This window comes from Octopus bimaculoides, chromosome 6 (genome assembly GCF_001194135.2).
Source record: "Octopus bimaculoides isolate UCB-OBI-ISO-001 chromosome 6, ASM119413v2, whole genome shotgun sequence".
NCBI classification, from domain to species: Eukaryota; Metazoa; Mollusca; class Cephalopoda; order Octopoda; family Octopodidae; genus Octopus; species Octopus bimaculoides.
In genome coordinates, this window is record NC_068986.1 from 30,723,966 (window position 1) to 30,738,793 (window position 14,828).

Below are 14,828 nucleotides of genomic sequence, written 5' to 3' on the forward strand. Positions count from 1 at the left end.
TCTCTCTCTCTCTCTCTCTCTTTCTCTCTCTCTCTCTCTCTCTCTCTCTTTCTCTCTCTCTCTTTCTCTCTCTCTCTCTCTCTAACTATAAGGTTATATTGTCATTTAACTGTACTGCATAAAGTGCAATTTGTAAAGGAGAAATACTACACTTCACTTAGAATATTACAATTATGAAGTTGATACTAATGGCTTCATATAATTAATATATAGTAGCCATAATATCAGATCTGTTTGTGATATAAAAACATAGGTTTCACTTTATAAGATAATTAGATAAATAATTTGCACTTTGCCAATGTGACATTGTGTAGGCGCATGGCTTAGTGGTTAGGGTGTTGGACTCATGATTGCAAGATTGTGGTTTCAGTTCCTGGACTGGGTGATATGTTGTGTTCTTGAGCAAAACACTTCATTTTATGTTGCTCCAATCCACTCAGATGGGGAAATTGTGATCCCACAATAGATTGGTGTCCCATCCAGTGGGGAGTATATGTGCTAGAGAAATCAGGAACCTGGCCCTAAGCTCCTTATGGAGTATTGTTGACTAACCAGTGTTGCATTGAGTACTCTTTCAGTTTGTCATCTTGTGTGTGTATATACATGCATGTACGTCTGTGTGTGTGTGTGTGTGTATTTTTCTTGTGATTTACCTTGCATTTACTTCGCATTGTTTTGGCCTTACCCACGATCCTTTATACAATGTGTGGTTGGCGTTAGGAAGGGCATCCAGCTGTAGAAACTCTGCCAAATCAGATTGGAGCCTGGTGTAGCCATCTGGTTTCACCAGTCCTCAGTCAAATCGTCCAACCCATGCTAACATGGAAAGTGGACGTTAAACAACGATGATATATATAATGTGATTATAAAACTTTTTCAAAATAAAATTTTAATACATGAATATTATACTTTTATTATTTTTCAGAGAATGGTTATATCTATTATCTCATGAGATGCTTAATCCATATTATGGATTGTTTCAGTATTCAAGAGATGATATATATACTTTACAAATAAATCCAGATTCTGCTGTCAACCCTGTAAGTTGTTACTCCTCTACAGCTATCTTAATGTCACTGTTAAATTTGGCTGAATTTTTTCTCTCATTGTCTTTCTCCTTTCCTTTATTTCTGTTTTTCTATCTTTTTCCTCTCTTCTTCTACACACAGTTCTCTCTCTCTCTCTCTCTCTCTCTCTCTCTCTCGTGTGTCTGTGTGCATATACGTGTATGTGTTTATGTAGGAGAGGCATGGCTTTGCTTCCGAGCAGCATGGTTTTGAGTTCAGTCCTCACTAAATAGCACCTTCAGGAAGTATCTTCAAAGCCCTGAACTAACTAAATCCTTGTGAGTAGATTTGGTTGACAGAAATTGAAAGAAGCATATCATGTGGGTGTTAGTGTATCTTTGTCTTGGCATTGCATGATGGTTGTAAACAGGTGTTGTTGTCATACACTCATTGTTCCCAATCTTCTATGAAAATATGTCTAGCCATGGGGAAATATTACATTACTCGGAAATAGGTGAAGGTTGGTAACAAGAAGAGTATCAGGCCATTGAAAATCTGCGTAGTCAAATCCAGTGCAACGGACAGTTAAAAATTCCTTTGGCAATAAGGAAACACTGAGAAATAGTAATCATCTACACATACACGTTGCCATGCTGCACTGCAGACAGATTTCTTCTACTATAGCCTCAAGCTGACAAATGCCTTTAAGTGATATTGGTAGATGGAAACTGTAAAACCCCCATTGCGTGTATGTTCTCATTATCTTGGTATTATTTTTGTGCTATGTGAACAATGTCATTATCATGTAGGCAGTATCTGCCATAAAAAACATGTTGAATTATTTGTTATTCGTAAGGCCAGAAGAAGACCTAGTACCTTACTTGGAAAGAAGTGTTGGTGACAGGAAATGCATCTGACCATAGAAAAACTGCCTCAATAAATCTTGTTTCATGCTGCCATGGAAAAGTGGACATGAAAATGCTAACAATGGATCAATGGTTGGATGGATGTGGAAATCTTTTTCTCTGTCTTTCTCACTCCGTCTGTCTCTCCACCCCCCACACCGTCTCTCTCTTGTTCTCTTTATCATATGTCTCTTTTTCAAATTCAAATTGAAAGACTAATAACCTCATAATTATTTTATTTAATTAAAACCTGACTAAGACAAAACAAAACAATTTGCTTGCTACTAATGTATTACTCAATATGATATTTTACTCTGCTTTTGGTCTTATTTCTTTAATTTTGAATGAAACAATATATTTCAATTTTCAGGAACATTTATCCTACTTCCATTTTGTTGGAAGAATCATTGGTATGGCAATATTTCATGGTCACTACATCGATGGAGGATTCACCATGCCGTTTTATAAACAGCTTCTGGGAAAACCTGTCACATTAGATGATTTAGAAAGTGTTGACCCAGAACTACACAGAAGCCTTGTTTGGATCCTGTAAGTTCCTTTTTTTCTTTTTTTTTTTTTTTTACCCCCATCCCCTGTAATAACAGACAAAATGCTGCTAAACATTTTACCTGACATGCAAACGATTCTGCCAGCTCTCCACCTTTATTATAATAATAATAATAATTAACCCGTGGCCTTTGCCAGGGGTGTAGCCAGCCCACTTATGTGTACCTTTCCTTCTTTGGACACAAAACCCTGCTTGCAAAGACCTGTTGAGGCAAGTGAAATCAAAATCGAAGACTGGCACCCATGCCAACCTTCCTTCATTGGACACTAAACTCTGCTAAAAGATAGGTGATAATGACAAAGTGAATTTATTCAGTACCTGGAGAGGACACTTATCCTTTGTGGGCTAAGTGATCCTGAGTTCATTGGATTCCTTGGTTAGTTTCTATGTTATGAGGAATGTATATTTATCTCATTGAATTTCCATGTAAATCACACACACTTCATGTCACCTATCTTTGTAATCTCCTGCTTGTTTGATGATTTTATAGCAAATAAGAGGTCCTCATTATTATTATTATTATTATTATTATTATTATTATTATATGATAATAAAGAATATTTGTTCTAGTTAAAGAAAGTGGAAATGTAGAAGTTGAATTATATGATTTTTTAATATTTTTTTTCTTTTGTCATTCTTTTCAGAGAGAATAATATCGACAGTGTTCTGAACCAGCCTTTTTGTGTGCAGCATAATTCCTTTGGGCAAGTACAAGAATATGAACTGAAACCTGGAGGAAGAGACATAGAAGTTACAGAAGAAAATAAAAGAGAATATGTTAGGTTAGTTAACAGTTTCTCATGTTTTCTGTTACAGAGTTATGTTTAAAAAATAAACTACCAGACTATTTAAATTTCATTGTAGATCTGTAGATATTTTTGATATATTAGTTTTGTGAGAAACAATGGTATTTCCTTTTTTTTCTTTTTTATATTTTATTCTTGTTGTTACAGAAAACATTAAGAAATATGCTGCTTTGTTGTCCACTATATTTTGTACAATTTAGTTTTTTATCTTCTAACATAAGTTTGTGCCTTAGGAAAAATAAATAAAAGCAATACATTCTTGTATTTATGTCTGGGGTGTGTCCTCTGCTAGTGCCACATAAAAAGCTCCCAGGCCAGTGTCACATAAAAAGCACCCAGTACACTCTGTAAAGTGGTTGGCATTAGGAAGGGCATCCTGGCATAGAGACCATACCAAAACTGACAGTTGGAGCCTAGGCAGCTCTCCAACTGACCAGCTTCTATCAAACCATCCAATCCATGTCAGCATGGAAAATGGATGTTAAATGATGATGATGGTCTGTGTTCAGGCCACTGGGGAGCTGCCATAAATGTGATCTGCTGAATATTGTTGTGGATATCATACAATAGTGAATCACTACTTGTGCTACAGCTGTCAGCAAATGGAAAATTGCAAAACAAAATGACAATTGCTGTGAAATAGCAAGACTTTTTGTTGTATAATTTGTGAGTGTGTTCTACTTGGTTTTTAACCCTTTTGTTACCATATGTCTTTTGAAATACACTCAATATCTTTCCTCTCTGTTCTAATTTGGTAGGATATGATTCAAGGGAATTTGGCTTCCATTTCTGGCAGACGGAGTGACCGCTTGTTAGCTCCATCCTTAACGATAGTTAATTGTTATAACTACAATGAATATATTACAGATACCTTTTTAACCACCTCTGTTAAGGTGAAAATCAGATGGTCTTCTCTAGCTTTGTATTATCTATACTGATTCCACTCTTTTTTTGTTTCATATGTTTCTATTTAAGCTACATAAACAATGTTTATCATTGGTGTTTATTTTAAATCTAAATAAAAATATATTGTCTAAAAATTTTATAAAATAGTTATCAGATGTTCAGAAAATCTGTTGTACACATTAGTCTGGGCTTTTATTTATGCTTAGTTTTTATTATATTTTATTTATTTATTCTTTTGTATGATATATTGTAGAGAAATTGCAAAGGGAATTAACTTTTTAAAAATGCTTGAGATAAGTTTGGATAAATGTTATCAAATCTACTTCTAATAAATCTGGAAATGTAATTAAATCTTTTATTATTTGCTGTAGAAAAACTCATTGGTGTGTATTATTGTATGTTAACTGTTGTAAGAAAATAATTTAGAAAGCTAAATTCCAACATGACTTTGAAGTTTCTGATAATGCCATTGCATTAGCGTATGAGAAAAATAAAAATTTTAATTTACAATACGTAAAAGGTTTATGTGTAGTAGACTTAATCTGTTGCCTAATTTAACACCACCACCACCTGGCTCTTGGTTGACTTTAGAGGAGTCTCCACTCTCTTGCATGTACTTATGGTGAGATCTCCAGTCTGAATATAAGTACTTGCCTTCCTCTTGCTAGTTTCACAGACCTTGAAAAGTCTTGAGAGATCTGCCATTCCTCTTGATTAAACTATTAAAAAAAATACAATGCTACTATTGTTCATCATTTTATGCCCACTTTCCATGCTGTCATTGGTTTTGGCAGGTTGCCACACTCGGAGCAAGCATGTATTTGATAGTACTGTTCACATAGATGGATTAGAGGACTACATTTCACTTATCTAATTCATTTTTGACTTGGTTTCTATGACTGGATGGTTATTTGTGCCACCAAGACTAGAGAGGTTGTCAGATCTTTGACATGACTAAAAGGAGCTTCTTACTTCATTCCCACTTCTCTACTTGCTTGTAAACCATTTTACAAAGTGAGAGGCACAAATAATAGTGATAAGTAGGTTGTATGTTAGGGATACTCGGTATTCTAAGACATACATTTAGTGCAACATGACTAAGGAGATGGAATGACAACAAAAGTCAGTATGACCCAGAGTGTGTTGGTGAAACAGGAAGAAATATATAATGACAGACTGTAAGGCAGGATAATGATTGAGAGTTCAAGAGGGAAGGGTGAAGGCAGTTTACAATAAATACTAATTAAACTAGCTAATGATATGAATGTAAACATCACTAAAAAATAAATTAACCCATTAGTGTTTAAACTAGCCATACCCAGCCAAAATAGTCTTCCTGATTTATCTTCAAATTGGTCAGATATGGTCTTTCATTGCTACCTTATAGTGTCATTTTAAAAATGAACACTTGCATCATTGAAATCTCAAAGCCATGAAATAATGCCTGGTTTATTTAAAATGGTGTGAATACATAGGCCTTACATTTTGACAATAATCTGAATGCTAAAGGGTTAAACACTTTGTTCAGAAGCATACATATATTGAGTTATACACCAGGTTGTTAGTATTGCAATGCCTAAGTGAGATATGTGTGTGTGTGTGTGTATATATATATATATATATATATATAATAATATTAGGGACAAAATCCAAAATTACAGGTAAAAATTCAATTAAAATCAATTTATAAAAAATTAAAATTAAATTGAGCTTTATAGATAAAATATTTATATATATTATATACACACACACATATGCTCTTCTTGTTTGACATTATTGTGTAGGTAACACCAAGTTTAACGTTTTTCTTTTAAATTGTCAATAAATATTGTTTTTTGTTTTGTTTTGTTTTTTACAGGCTCTATGTAAATTGGAGATTTATGCAAGGAATTGAGGCACAGTTCTTAGCTTTACAAAAGGGCTTTCACGAATTAATCCCACAGTCAACTTTGCAGCTATTTGATGAACGAGAACTAGAAGTAAGTTTTACATTCATTTCATTTCATCCATTCTTGTTTGTTTTTGACTTTTTACTGGTTTTGGTCATTGGTCTGCTGCTGCTGCCTGAGGGCACCACCTTCAAGAGTTTTAATCAATCCTAACATTTATTTTAGTCTGTTACATATTTTATCAATTTCTATTTACCAAGTAGCTAAGTTACCTTTTGATGCAAAGAGACCTCAATACACAATCCTAAATCAGAATTCACAAATACATACACAACAGGCTCCTACAGTTTTCTGTCTTCCTAATTCTACTCACAAGGCATTGGTCAACTTGACTCAAAGACATTTGTCCAGTGCACTGTATTCTGGAATCAATCCTAGAACTGCTTAGTTGTAAAGCAAACTTCTGCACCTATGCTTTATATTTTGTTTTAATTTTATTTCTCCATGTAGCTTCTTTTTCTTGTCATAATTTTGACTGAATTGGTCCTTTTTAGTATCACCTTTGAAGGAAATGGAGTTTATAATATGGAATTTAGTGAGGTTGTTGTGTTATAGTATAGTGTCGGGGGTGGTTAATCATCAGCATCACCATTTGACATCTGTTTACTATGCTTGCATGGGTTGGATGATTCAACAGGAACTGACAAACCAAAGACTATGCCAAGCTTCAGTGTCTGCTTTAGCATAGTTTCTATGGCTCGATACCCTTTCTAATGCCATAATGAATTTTTTAAATGTCTGTTTTAGATTTAGTAATACCCCATTTCAAAATACAGGACAAAAGAAAGAAAAAAGTCAAGAGCACCTTTCTTTCATACTGAGTAATCCTACATACAAATAGTAACCAGACATCATCATCATTTAACATCCACTCTCTGTGCTGGCATAGGTTAGATGATTTGGCTGGAGCTGATAAACCAAAGAGCTACACCAGGTTCCTGTCTGATTTGGCAAGGTTTCTACAGCTGGATGCCTTTCCTAACACCAACCATGCCAGGAGTGTAATGGGTACTTTTACATGCCAGCGGCACGGGTGCCAAATTCAAAAATGACACGTTTTTGTCCTGCAAACGTTGTGCACCAAATATTTTACAACAATAGTTTGTAGGTTCAATCTCAATGAGAAAAATTTGTAATATAAGCAAAATTAGATTTCAAGTAAGCAGGTGAAAACTGTTATTCTGACATTACATTTCTTTTGTTTGAGTCTCTTCAAGTCTAATAAATTAACCAATTATTATAGAAACTATGATTAAATTTTTGGGGGAAAAACTTCTGATGACTTTGTTGTTGGTTTTGTTTTTTAGCTTGTGATAGGTGGACTTGGTAAGATAGATGTGGAAGACTGGAAGATGCACACCAGGTTGAAACATTGTACTTCAGATTCCAATATTGTCAAATGGTTCTGGAGAGCTGTAGAAGGCTTTGATGATGAAACTAGGGCTCGATGTCTCCAGTTTGTTACTGGAAGTTCACGAGTTCCTCTACAGGGTTTCAAAGCTTTACAAGGTAAGTAGCTTTCTGTTTTTCTTTATCTTCTGTCTTTTACTTGTTTCAGTCATAGTTAGAGTAATGGAAATTGGTTAAATATTTAGGGGTGTTCACTACACTGTTAGTCTACACTTTATGAACATGATAGATTGAAAGAAGTTAAGTGCACCCAAAACAATCTGAAAAACAGTATGTAGAGCAGGGTTTAAGCAGTTGAGATACTCAAGATAATCCAGGATCAAGCAAAAATTCCATGAGCTGCAGTGACAAGTAGGCATTAGACTAACAGTGATGCTAATGATATAAAATATAACCCTTTGTTTAAGCAGCTCCTCTAATATATATTTACATGTGTCTAATTATTTCTTACATTGTTATCTTGTTCTACAGGATCAACTGGTGCTGCTGGTCCGAGGCTGTTCACAATACATCAAGTTGACACCAGTACAGATAATTTACCAAAAGCACACACATGGTATTGATTCTCTTTAAATTATCTTGTTTCTATAACCCAAATAAATAAACTGTGTGTATGCATGCATGTATCTCTATCTGTGTATGTGTGTATGTGCAATCATTTTAATGTCCATGTTCTATGTTGGCATGGAACATTAACATATAAATATAGGTTAATGAGTGGAAATACTTGTTATATATAATCGTGGGTAATGGGTATAGACTTTAACTACATTGTTCATCATCATCATCATCGTTTAACGTCCACTTTCCATGCTAGCATGGGTTGGACGATTTGACTAAGGACTGGTGAACCAGATGGCTACACCAGGCTCCAATCTGATTTGGCAGAGTTTCTACAGCTAGATGCCCTTCCTAACGCCAACCACTCCGAGAGTGTTGTGGGTGCTTTTACGTGCCACCGGCACGAGATCCAGTCAGGCTGTACTGGCAATATGCTAGTAATAAAATAATTTTAGGTATCTAAAATTTTAGCTTGATGTAGGAATCCAAGTGATAATGTTGTGCCATAGCTTAACTTCAGAGAGGATATGCATTCATCTCTACTAACTGAAATCTAAGGGTATCTCTCTCTCTCTCTCTCCAGAATAAAAAAAACATTACTATTACCTACAATTATCTCTTCACATATGTGGTCATAAACAACTCTGCTGTCTCTCCATCTTCTGCAATGAACCCACTCCATGTCAGTTTGCCAGTTCCTATCCTTCTTCAAACAAGACTCAAAGGTGGATTTGAACATTGATACTAGGAGACTTTGTCCAACCCATACCAGCATGGAACACGGACGTTAAACGACGATGATGATTGGGCTACCACTTTTTACATCGATGTATTGTATTACTTGATGTTGTCTATTTACAGCTCTATTGATGAACTGAGACCTTGAGCATTACATGTCTTAGTAGGGGAGACAACTCGTCAACCTTTCAATTAATATCCACAAAATCTGTCATTTAGAAGCTGCAATATTTAAAATGTTATTTACATTATTAAACAAAATAATATTCGTTCATTTTTATGTCTTTTTCCATGTCAGCATGAGTTAAACGAATAAATTGAGTGCTTTACAGCCAGATGCCTCTTCTGCCACTTACCCTTCACTTTTCTTTTTAACCTGTTTAATTAGTAAACACATCTTCGAAGCCATAAAGGCAGCAGACAATCCATTGACAGGGGAAATGACTGCAATGACATCATATATAGCTGAGTGATTTGCAGAGAAGCTCAAATGTAAACCAATACATGCGCACACGTGTGTTTGTGTCTCTTTGACATGACATTGTGTTACAGTTGTAAAGGAGTATCCCCGTCATACAAGTGGTGTCCTTCGTTTCCCATCTTCTTTGGAAAATCTATCCAACCAAGGCAGAAAATATTACCTTTCCTGGAACCAGGTGATGGGAAGAGCATCCTGCTGTACAAAAATCTGCATCGACAAATTCTGTCTGACCCATATCAGCATAGAAAAGTAAACATTAAAGCGATGATGATTGTTACATACATGGAAAGGTTGATGACAGGAAATGCATCCGATTATAAAATACAGCCTCAAATAAGTCTCTGTCCAACCAATTCTAGCATGGTAAAAAATGGTCATAAGACAAATGAATTAACAATGTATAAATATAATGCACTTTGCTACTTATTATTTCTGTGAAATCATTGCTTTTCATCGGGGGTGGGCTGTGAGGATTGTGAAAGAGGACAAGCAAATTAACATCAAACTATGTGACTATGATTCTGTGGACAGCTATGTGAATACAAATTCTATTTTGTTTTCTCATTAATAAAATAGGAAGGCAAATAAATTCATTAATATTTTGTTGGAATGGGTTTGATGTTTGTCAAATTGAGAACCACTCAACTAAGTAACCTGCTTCCATGAAATTCAGATATAGTGAAAGTACTAGGACAGTTAATTACTTTTGGTCTACTTTACAGGAACAGAGAGAGATGGAGACACATTGCTAATTAGATATGTGCAGGCATGTCTGTGTGATTAAGAAGTTTGTTTCCTTACCACATGGTTTTGGGTTCAATCCCACTGCATGGTGTCTTCTACTATAGCCCACCCAAGCTGACCAAAGCTTGTTTGATGGATTTGGAAGACTGAAACTGATAAGAAGCTTATCGTGTGTATGTAAACAAGTGTCACTGTTATATAAGTGGGGTCTCTTGTTTCCAATCTTCTCTGAAACATGTCTTGGAAACAAGTAAAGGTCGGTGACAAGAAGGGCATCAGGACAGAAAATCTGTCTCAGGGAATTCTGTCTGACTCATGTAAGCATGAGAAATTGAACAATAAAACAATGATGGTAATAATGAATTAGTTCAAATTTAAGTCAACTCGACCTCCTAAAAATAGCAACTAGACCTCCTTCAAGTTGCAACATACTGTTTTAAATGAGAAGGATACATTGGATGATTTAGTCTAAAGACTAAAAGAAATTGACCAGATGGTCACAACTGGAATACTTTTTATTATAGGTTTTACCATCAGTTCTAAAGCATGATACTCTATCATTCAATAAACCAGTGCAAACTAAAACCAAGCACTGATATTAACAATTAGGGTTGTTTCAGTACAGCAAGCGTTGCTGCTTGACAGGTGGGCCAAGGGAGCGATCGCGTTCATTGCGTGCCCTCCTCCTGGTTTGAAGGCTTGTACCACCAGACAGCTAGTCAGCTCTGGTTGCTGGAACTGAAACTAACACGATGCTGTTGGAAGGTAGGTTTAGAGAGGGCACGGGCCAAAGCTGTTGAGGTAGCAAACCATGAAACATGGTTGGAATTTCTCTTTTAAACAAATCTCTATAGTATTTGTTTAAATTACAAACAATTTGATTTAATTAAAATAGTTTTTTTGTTTTTAATGAATGAAGCTTGATTAATTTTATTTTATTTTTTTCTTATTTCAGTTTCAATCGTATAGATATTCCACCTTATGAAGATTATGAAAAATTCTTAAGTAAATTGACTTGCGCAGTTGAAGAAACATGTGGTTTTGCAGTGGAATAAAACAAAACATTAAAAAAAAATTAATTCATAGAACAGTGTTGGGGTTTTGGCCAGCTTTTCTGCTCTTTGTGTGCCAAAGGGGAAAATAGTTTTCGACAGAAAAGCAATACTTGTTTTTTTTTTTTCTTTTATACAAAAGGCTGTTATTTTTTTGCAAGTTAACCTCAGTATATTATGTCCGTTTGGAAGGTCACTAATTTGAGGGCTCTAAACATTTGGGTTAAACAACACCCTTGCAAATTGCATCACCTTTTGTCCTTGCTAAACAATGGCCAGTTGAGTTTTTGTTTCCTCATCTTCAAAGAACCATCTTTGGTCAAGATGACTGACTGTACATAGTTTATCATTGTGAAATGTGGTTTCATGGTTTCTTACTCAAATGTAAGTGTCTATGAGTTAACATTACCTCCACATTCAGAAGTGAAAATTACACTACATCTATACATGAAAGTGATATTGTATGTTCACAGGGCATGTGTGTGTATGTGCATGCACGTATGTAGGTTTTTGTATGTGTGTAATGTATGTTCACAGGGTATATGTGTATGTATGTGCATGCACATATGTAGGTTTATGAACAAGAGTGCATGTGTGTGTGTGTGTGCATATGTTGTGTGTTACGTATGCTAAATAGGCATTTTCACTGTAAGCAAGCTGTTTGATTGTATTCTCAATCATGATGACTTGACCTAAAGCAACCGTAAGAGTGGTATTTCAAAAATAAAAAAAGTGTGATACCCACGATGTTTTTTTTTTTTAATCATTCTCTTTTCAGTCCCAAATATCATAAAAGATTGCATAAAAAATTTCTCCTCAGCTAGTTACTTAACTTATTGAGTCGAAAGTGTAGACTAAGAAAAATGGAAAACAAGAAATATAATGAAAGAAACCTGGAACTAATGACGGACAAAGTTTTGGATTTGGTGAATGGCTACGAAAACTCTTCCTAAAACACTTCCTAAATCCCTCTCTCTCTTTCTCTAAAATAACCAAAAAAAAAAGCAATCAAATTTTAAAAAAAACAATTATTCACGCAATTACTTTGATCATTGCATATTTTATGTTAGGTATAATTTTAAATTTTATTTCTTCACCTGAAACAAAATTTACCAATCACCACCACCACCACCACCGCTTGGAAATATGCAGAAGTTTCTGAACCATTTCCAATTACTTTTCCTGTTGTAAAAACCTATTTATGTAAAACAAAACACCAAAAAAAAAAAAAGTACTTTAGGATTTTCTTTATTGTTTTAAGTTGTTTACCCACTTCTGCCATTTCTCTTCTACGTTTACCTGTCAGTGGTTTTATACTGACTCCTCTTTTACCTCATCTTCTGATTTATTAAACCTTCAGAAATTATTATTTGTTAAAGTGTATGTGTAAATGTTGGTTAAATACCAATTGTATGAAAAATGTAATTTTATGAACATGCAAAGAAAACAATCTGCCAAAAACAAAAAGTTATATTAGGTTTGTTTTTTTTTTAATGTCTTTGCATTTATCAAAAATTATTCTCGTTTTTATCAGCCTATGGAATAAATCATTAATGTGATCTTTTATTTTTAACGACGGCCTGATCCTCTGTTTACTGATATTACTAGATTTTTTTTTTTTTTTTTTTATATACATCATATACATATATGCACAACAATTTAAATGGTGCCACATAAATGTCATTGCTGGTAAGACTTTTATACTCTCTCACTCTGTCACATCCGAACTCACTCCTAATAATGAATCACTGCAGCCCGTATCAGAAATACAGGCATGGAGTTCTCTATATAATAGAGTAAAAAAAAAATAATTAAATAAAGGAAATGCTCACCAGTAAAATATACTATTTTGAATAATTAAGATGTGGTGTAAATCATTACAGTAATCAAAATAATTGAATCTGCTGGAATTTCAGATTCAGTCCACCGTTTGTCTAGCAATGGAGTGTGCCTGCATGTACGTACGTATGTATGTGAGTGTGTGCATGTGCGTGTTCATACATCTGAGAGAATGTACTCCAACCGACTGACACACTGTATCAGTTTTTATAAATAAATTTGTACAAAATGTCTTGTGATGATTTCTAATATAAAAAGAAAAAAATAAATAAAAGCATTTTAAGGTTAATCACATTGTTCGCTTTCATTTAAGGAATATTTTTTCTTGTGTTCTGTCTCTTTCTCTGTAAAAGCTTATACAGGGTGTTCAAAAAGTGAATTTTTTTTCATCCTGCCCATCACCATGGCGCGACTTCAAGAGTTTTTCGGTGAATGGATTATTTCAAAGGGATTTTGGCCACTAAGATCACCAGTTTCTATTCCCAAGATATATATATATATATGAGTGGTTGGCGTTAGGAAGGGCATCCAGCTGTAGAAACTCTGCCAAATTAGATTGGAGCCTGGTGTTGCCATCCGGTTTCACCAGTCCTCAGTCAAATTGTCCAACCTACACTAGCATGGAAAGCGGACGTTAAACGACGATGATGATGATGATGATGATGATATAATATAAATGCACAAAAATATATATATATACAATAGTCGAGTACCTTGTTGCTGGGTAATTTTCACAATAGAATGCCTTGGTGGACTTTTGGAATAGCATACCCATATAAGTGGGATTTTCTGTTTTGATGGAGGGGTTTCAAATTTTTCTCTCTATACCCCTGCAGATGATGGGTGGGGGAAGCTTTTTATGAAAAAATTTTGGAAAATTTGATTCTTCTCCCACTGGACTTTTTTACGTATATTTTTCAAACCTCCTCCCTAACTCGGTACCAATTTTGGCTTTTTTTTTTTTCTTTTGCACTGTACACAAGAAAAACTGTATTGGTTTAAAAAAAAAAGGAATTTTGGGAAATCAACGATCACCATTACAACCACCACCACTTTTATTTTCAAATAGAAAATTAAACACAATTCAAAAACAATAGATCATAGTTTTAAAATACAGATAGTCCAAATCTATAATTTGTTTCCTTTTATAATTGTAAAATAATTTTCAGACAGAAAGGTGTATGATTTGAGGAAGATATAGCTGTTGTTTGCAGCACATTGTACAGCCACCTAGCACCTTACTCGCTTCTTTGTCACTCTGACGTATTGATATTTTTCTCCCCATAAACACATCTTATGGAATGATAATGCAGAAGTAACTGCTTAGATTTTTTTTAAATCACTCTGTTGCCCTAATGAAATTCCTTACACATGTTCATACACTGTAAGCAATGTACATATACAGAGTGAGAGAGAAAGTGAAAAATGAAAGAGATATACAAATAAAGAGATTCGAGTGAGATCGTTGCCAGTGCCACTGGACTGGCTGCTATGCAGGACACGAAACTTGGCTTGTGAAGACCTGTTGGGGCAAGCAAAATCGTGACGGCACCTGTGCCCAGCGTCGCCTTCCTGGCACGTGCAAAGACATTTGAGCGAGATCGTTGCCAGTGCCGCTGGACTGGCTCCTGTGCAGGTGGCACGTAAAATACACCATTTTGAGCATTGCCAGTACCGTCTGACTGGCCTTCATGCTGGTGGCACGTAAAAGCACCCACTACACTCTCGGAGTGGTTGGCGTTAGGAAGGGCATCCAGCTGTAGAAACTCTGCCAAATCAGATTGGAGCCTGGTGTAGCCATCTGGTTCACCAGTCCTCAGTCAAATCGTCCAACCCATGCTAGCATGGAAAGCAGACGTTAA

The 14,828-nt window shown here is 35.1% G+C and overlaps 1 protein-coding gene across 2 annotated transcripts in view; it reads left to right on the plus strand.

Moving 5' to 3' along the window:
* LOC106869353 (E3 ubiquitin-protein ligase SMURF2) overlaps positions 1-13,255 on the plus strand; it is a 107,070-nt gene extending 93,815 nt beyond the window's left edge. For both annotated transcript variants that reach the window (XM_014915071.2, XM_014915072.2), the window contains 7 exons: positions 926-1,040; positions 2,283-2,461; positions 3,125-3,262; positions 6,051-6,171; positions 7,449-7,650; positions 8,023-8,107; positions 11,031-13,255. In XM_014915071.2, the coding sequence (XP_014770557.1) occupies positions 926-1,040; positions 2,283-2,461; positions 3,125-3,262; positions 6,051-6,171; positions 7,449-7,650; positions 8,023-8,107; positions 11,031-11,130 (940 nt within the window). In that variant the 3' untranslated portion in view covers positions 11,131-13,255. The remainder of the gene's footprint in view (positions 1-925; positions 1,041-2,282; positions 2,462-3,124; positions 3,263-6,050; positions 6,172-7,448; positions 7,651-8,022; positions 8,108-11,030) is intronic.
* The last annotated feature ends 1,573 nt before the right edge of the window (positions 13,256-14,828 follow it).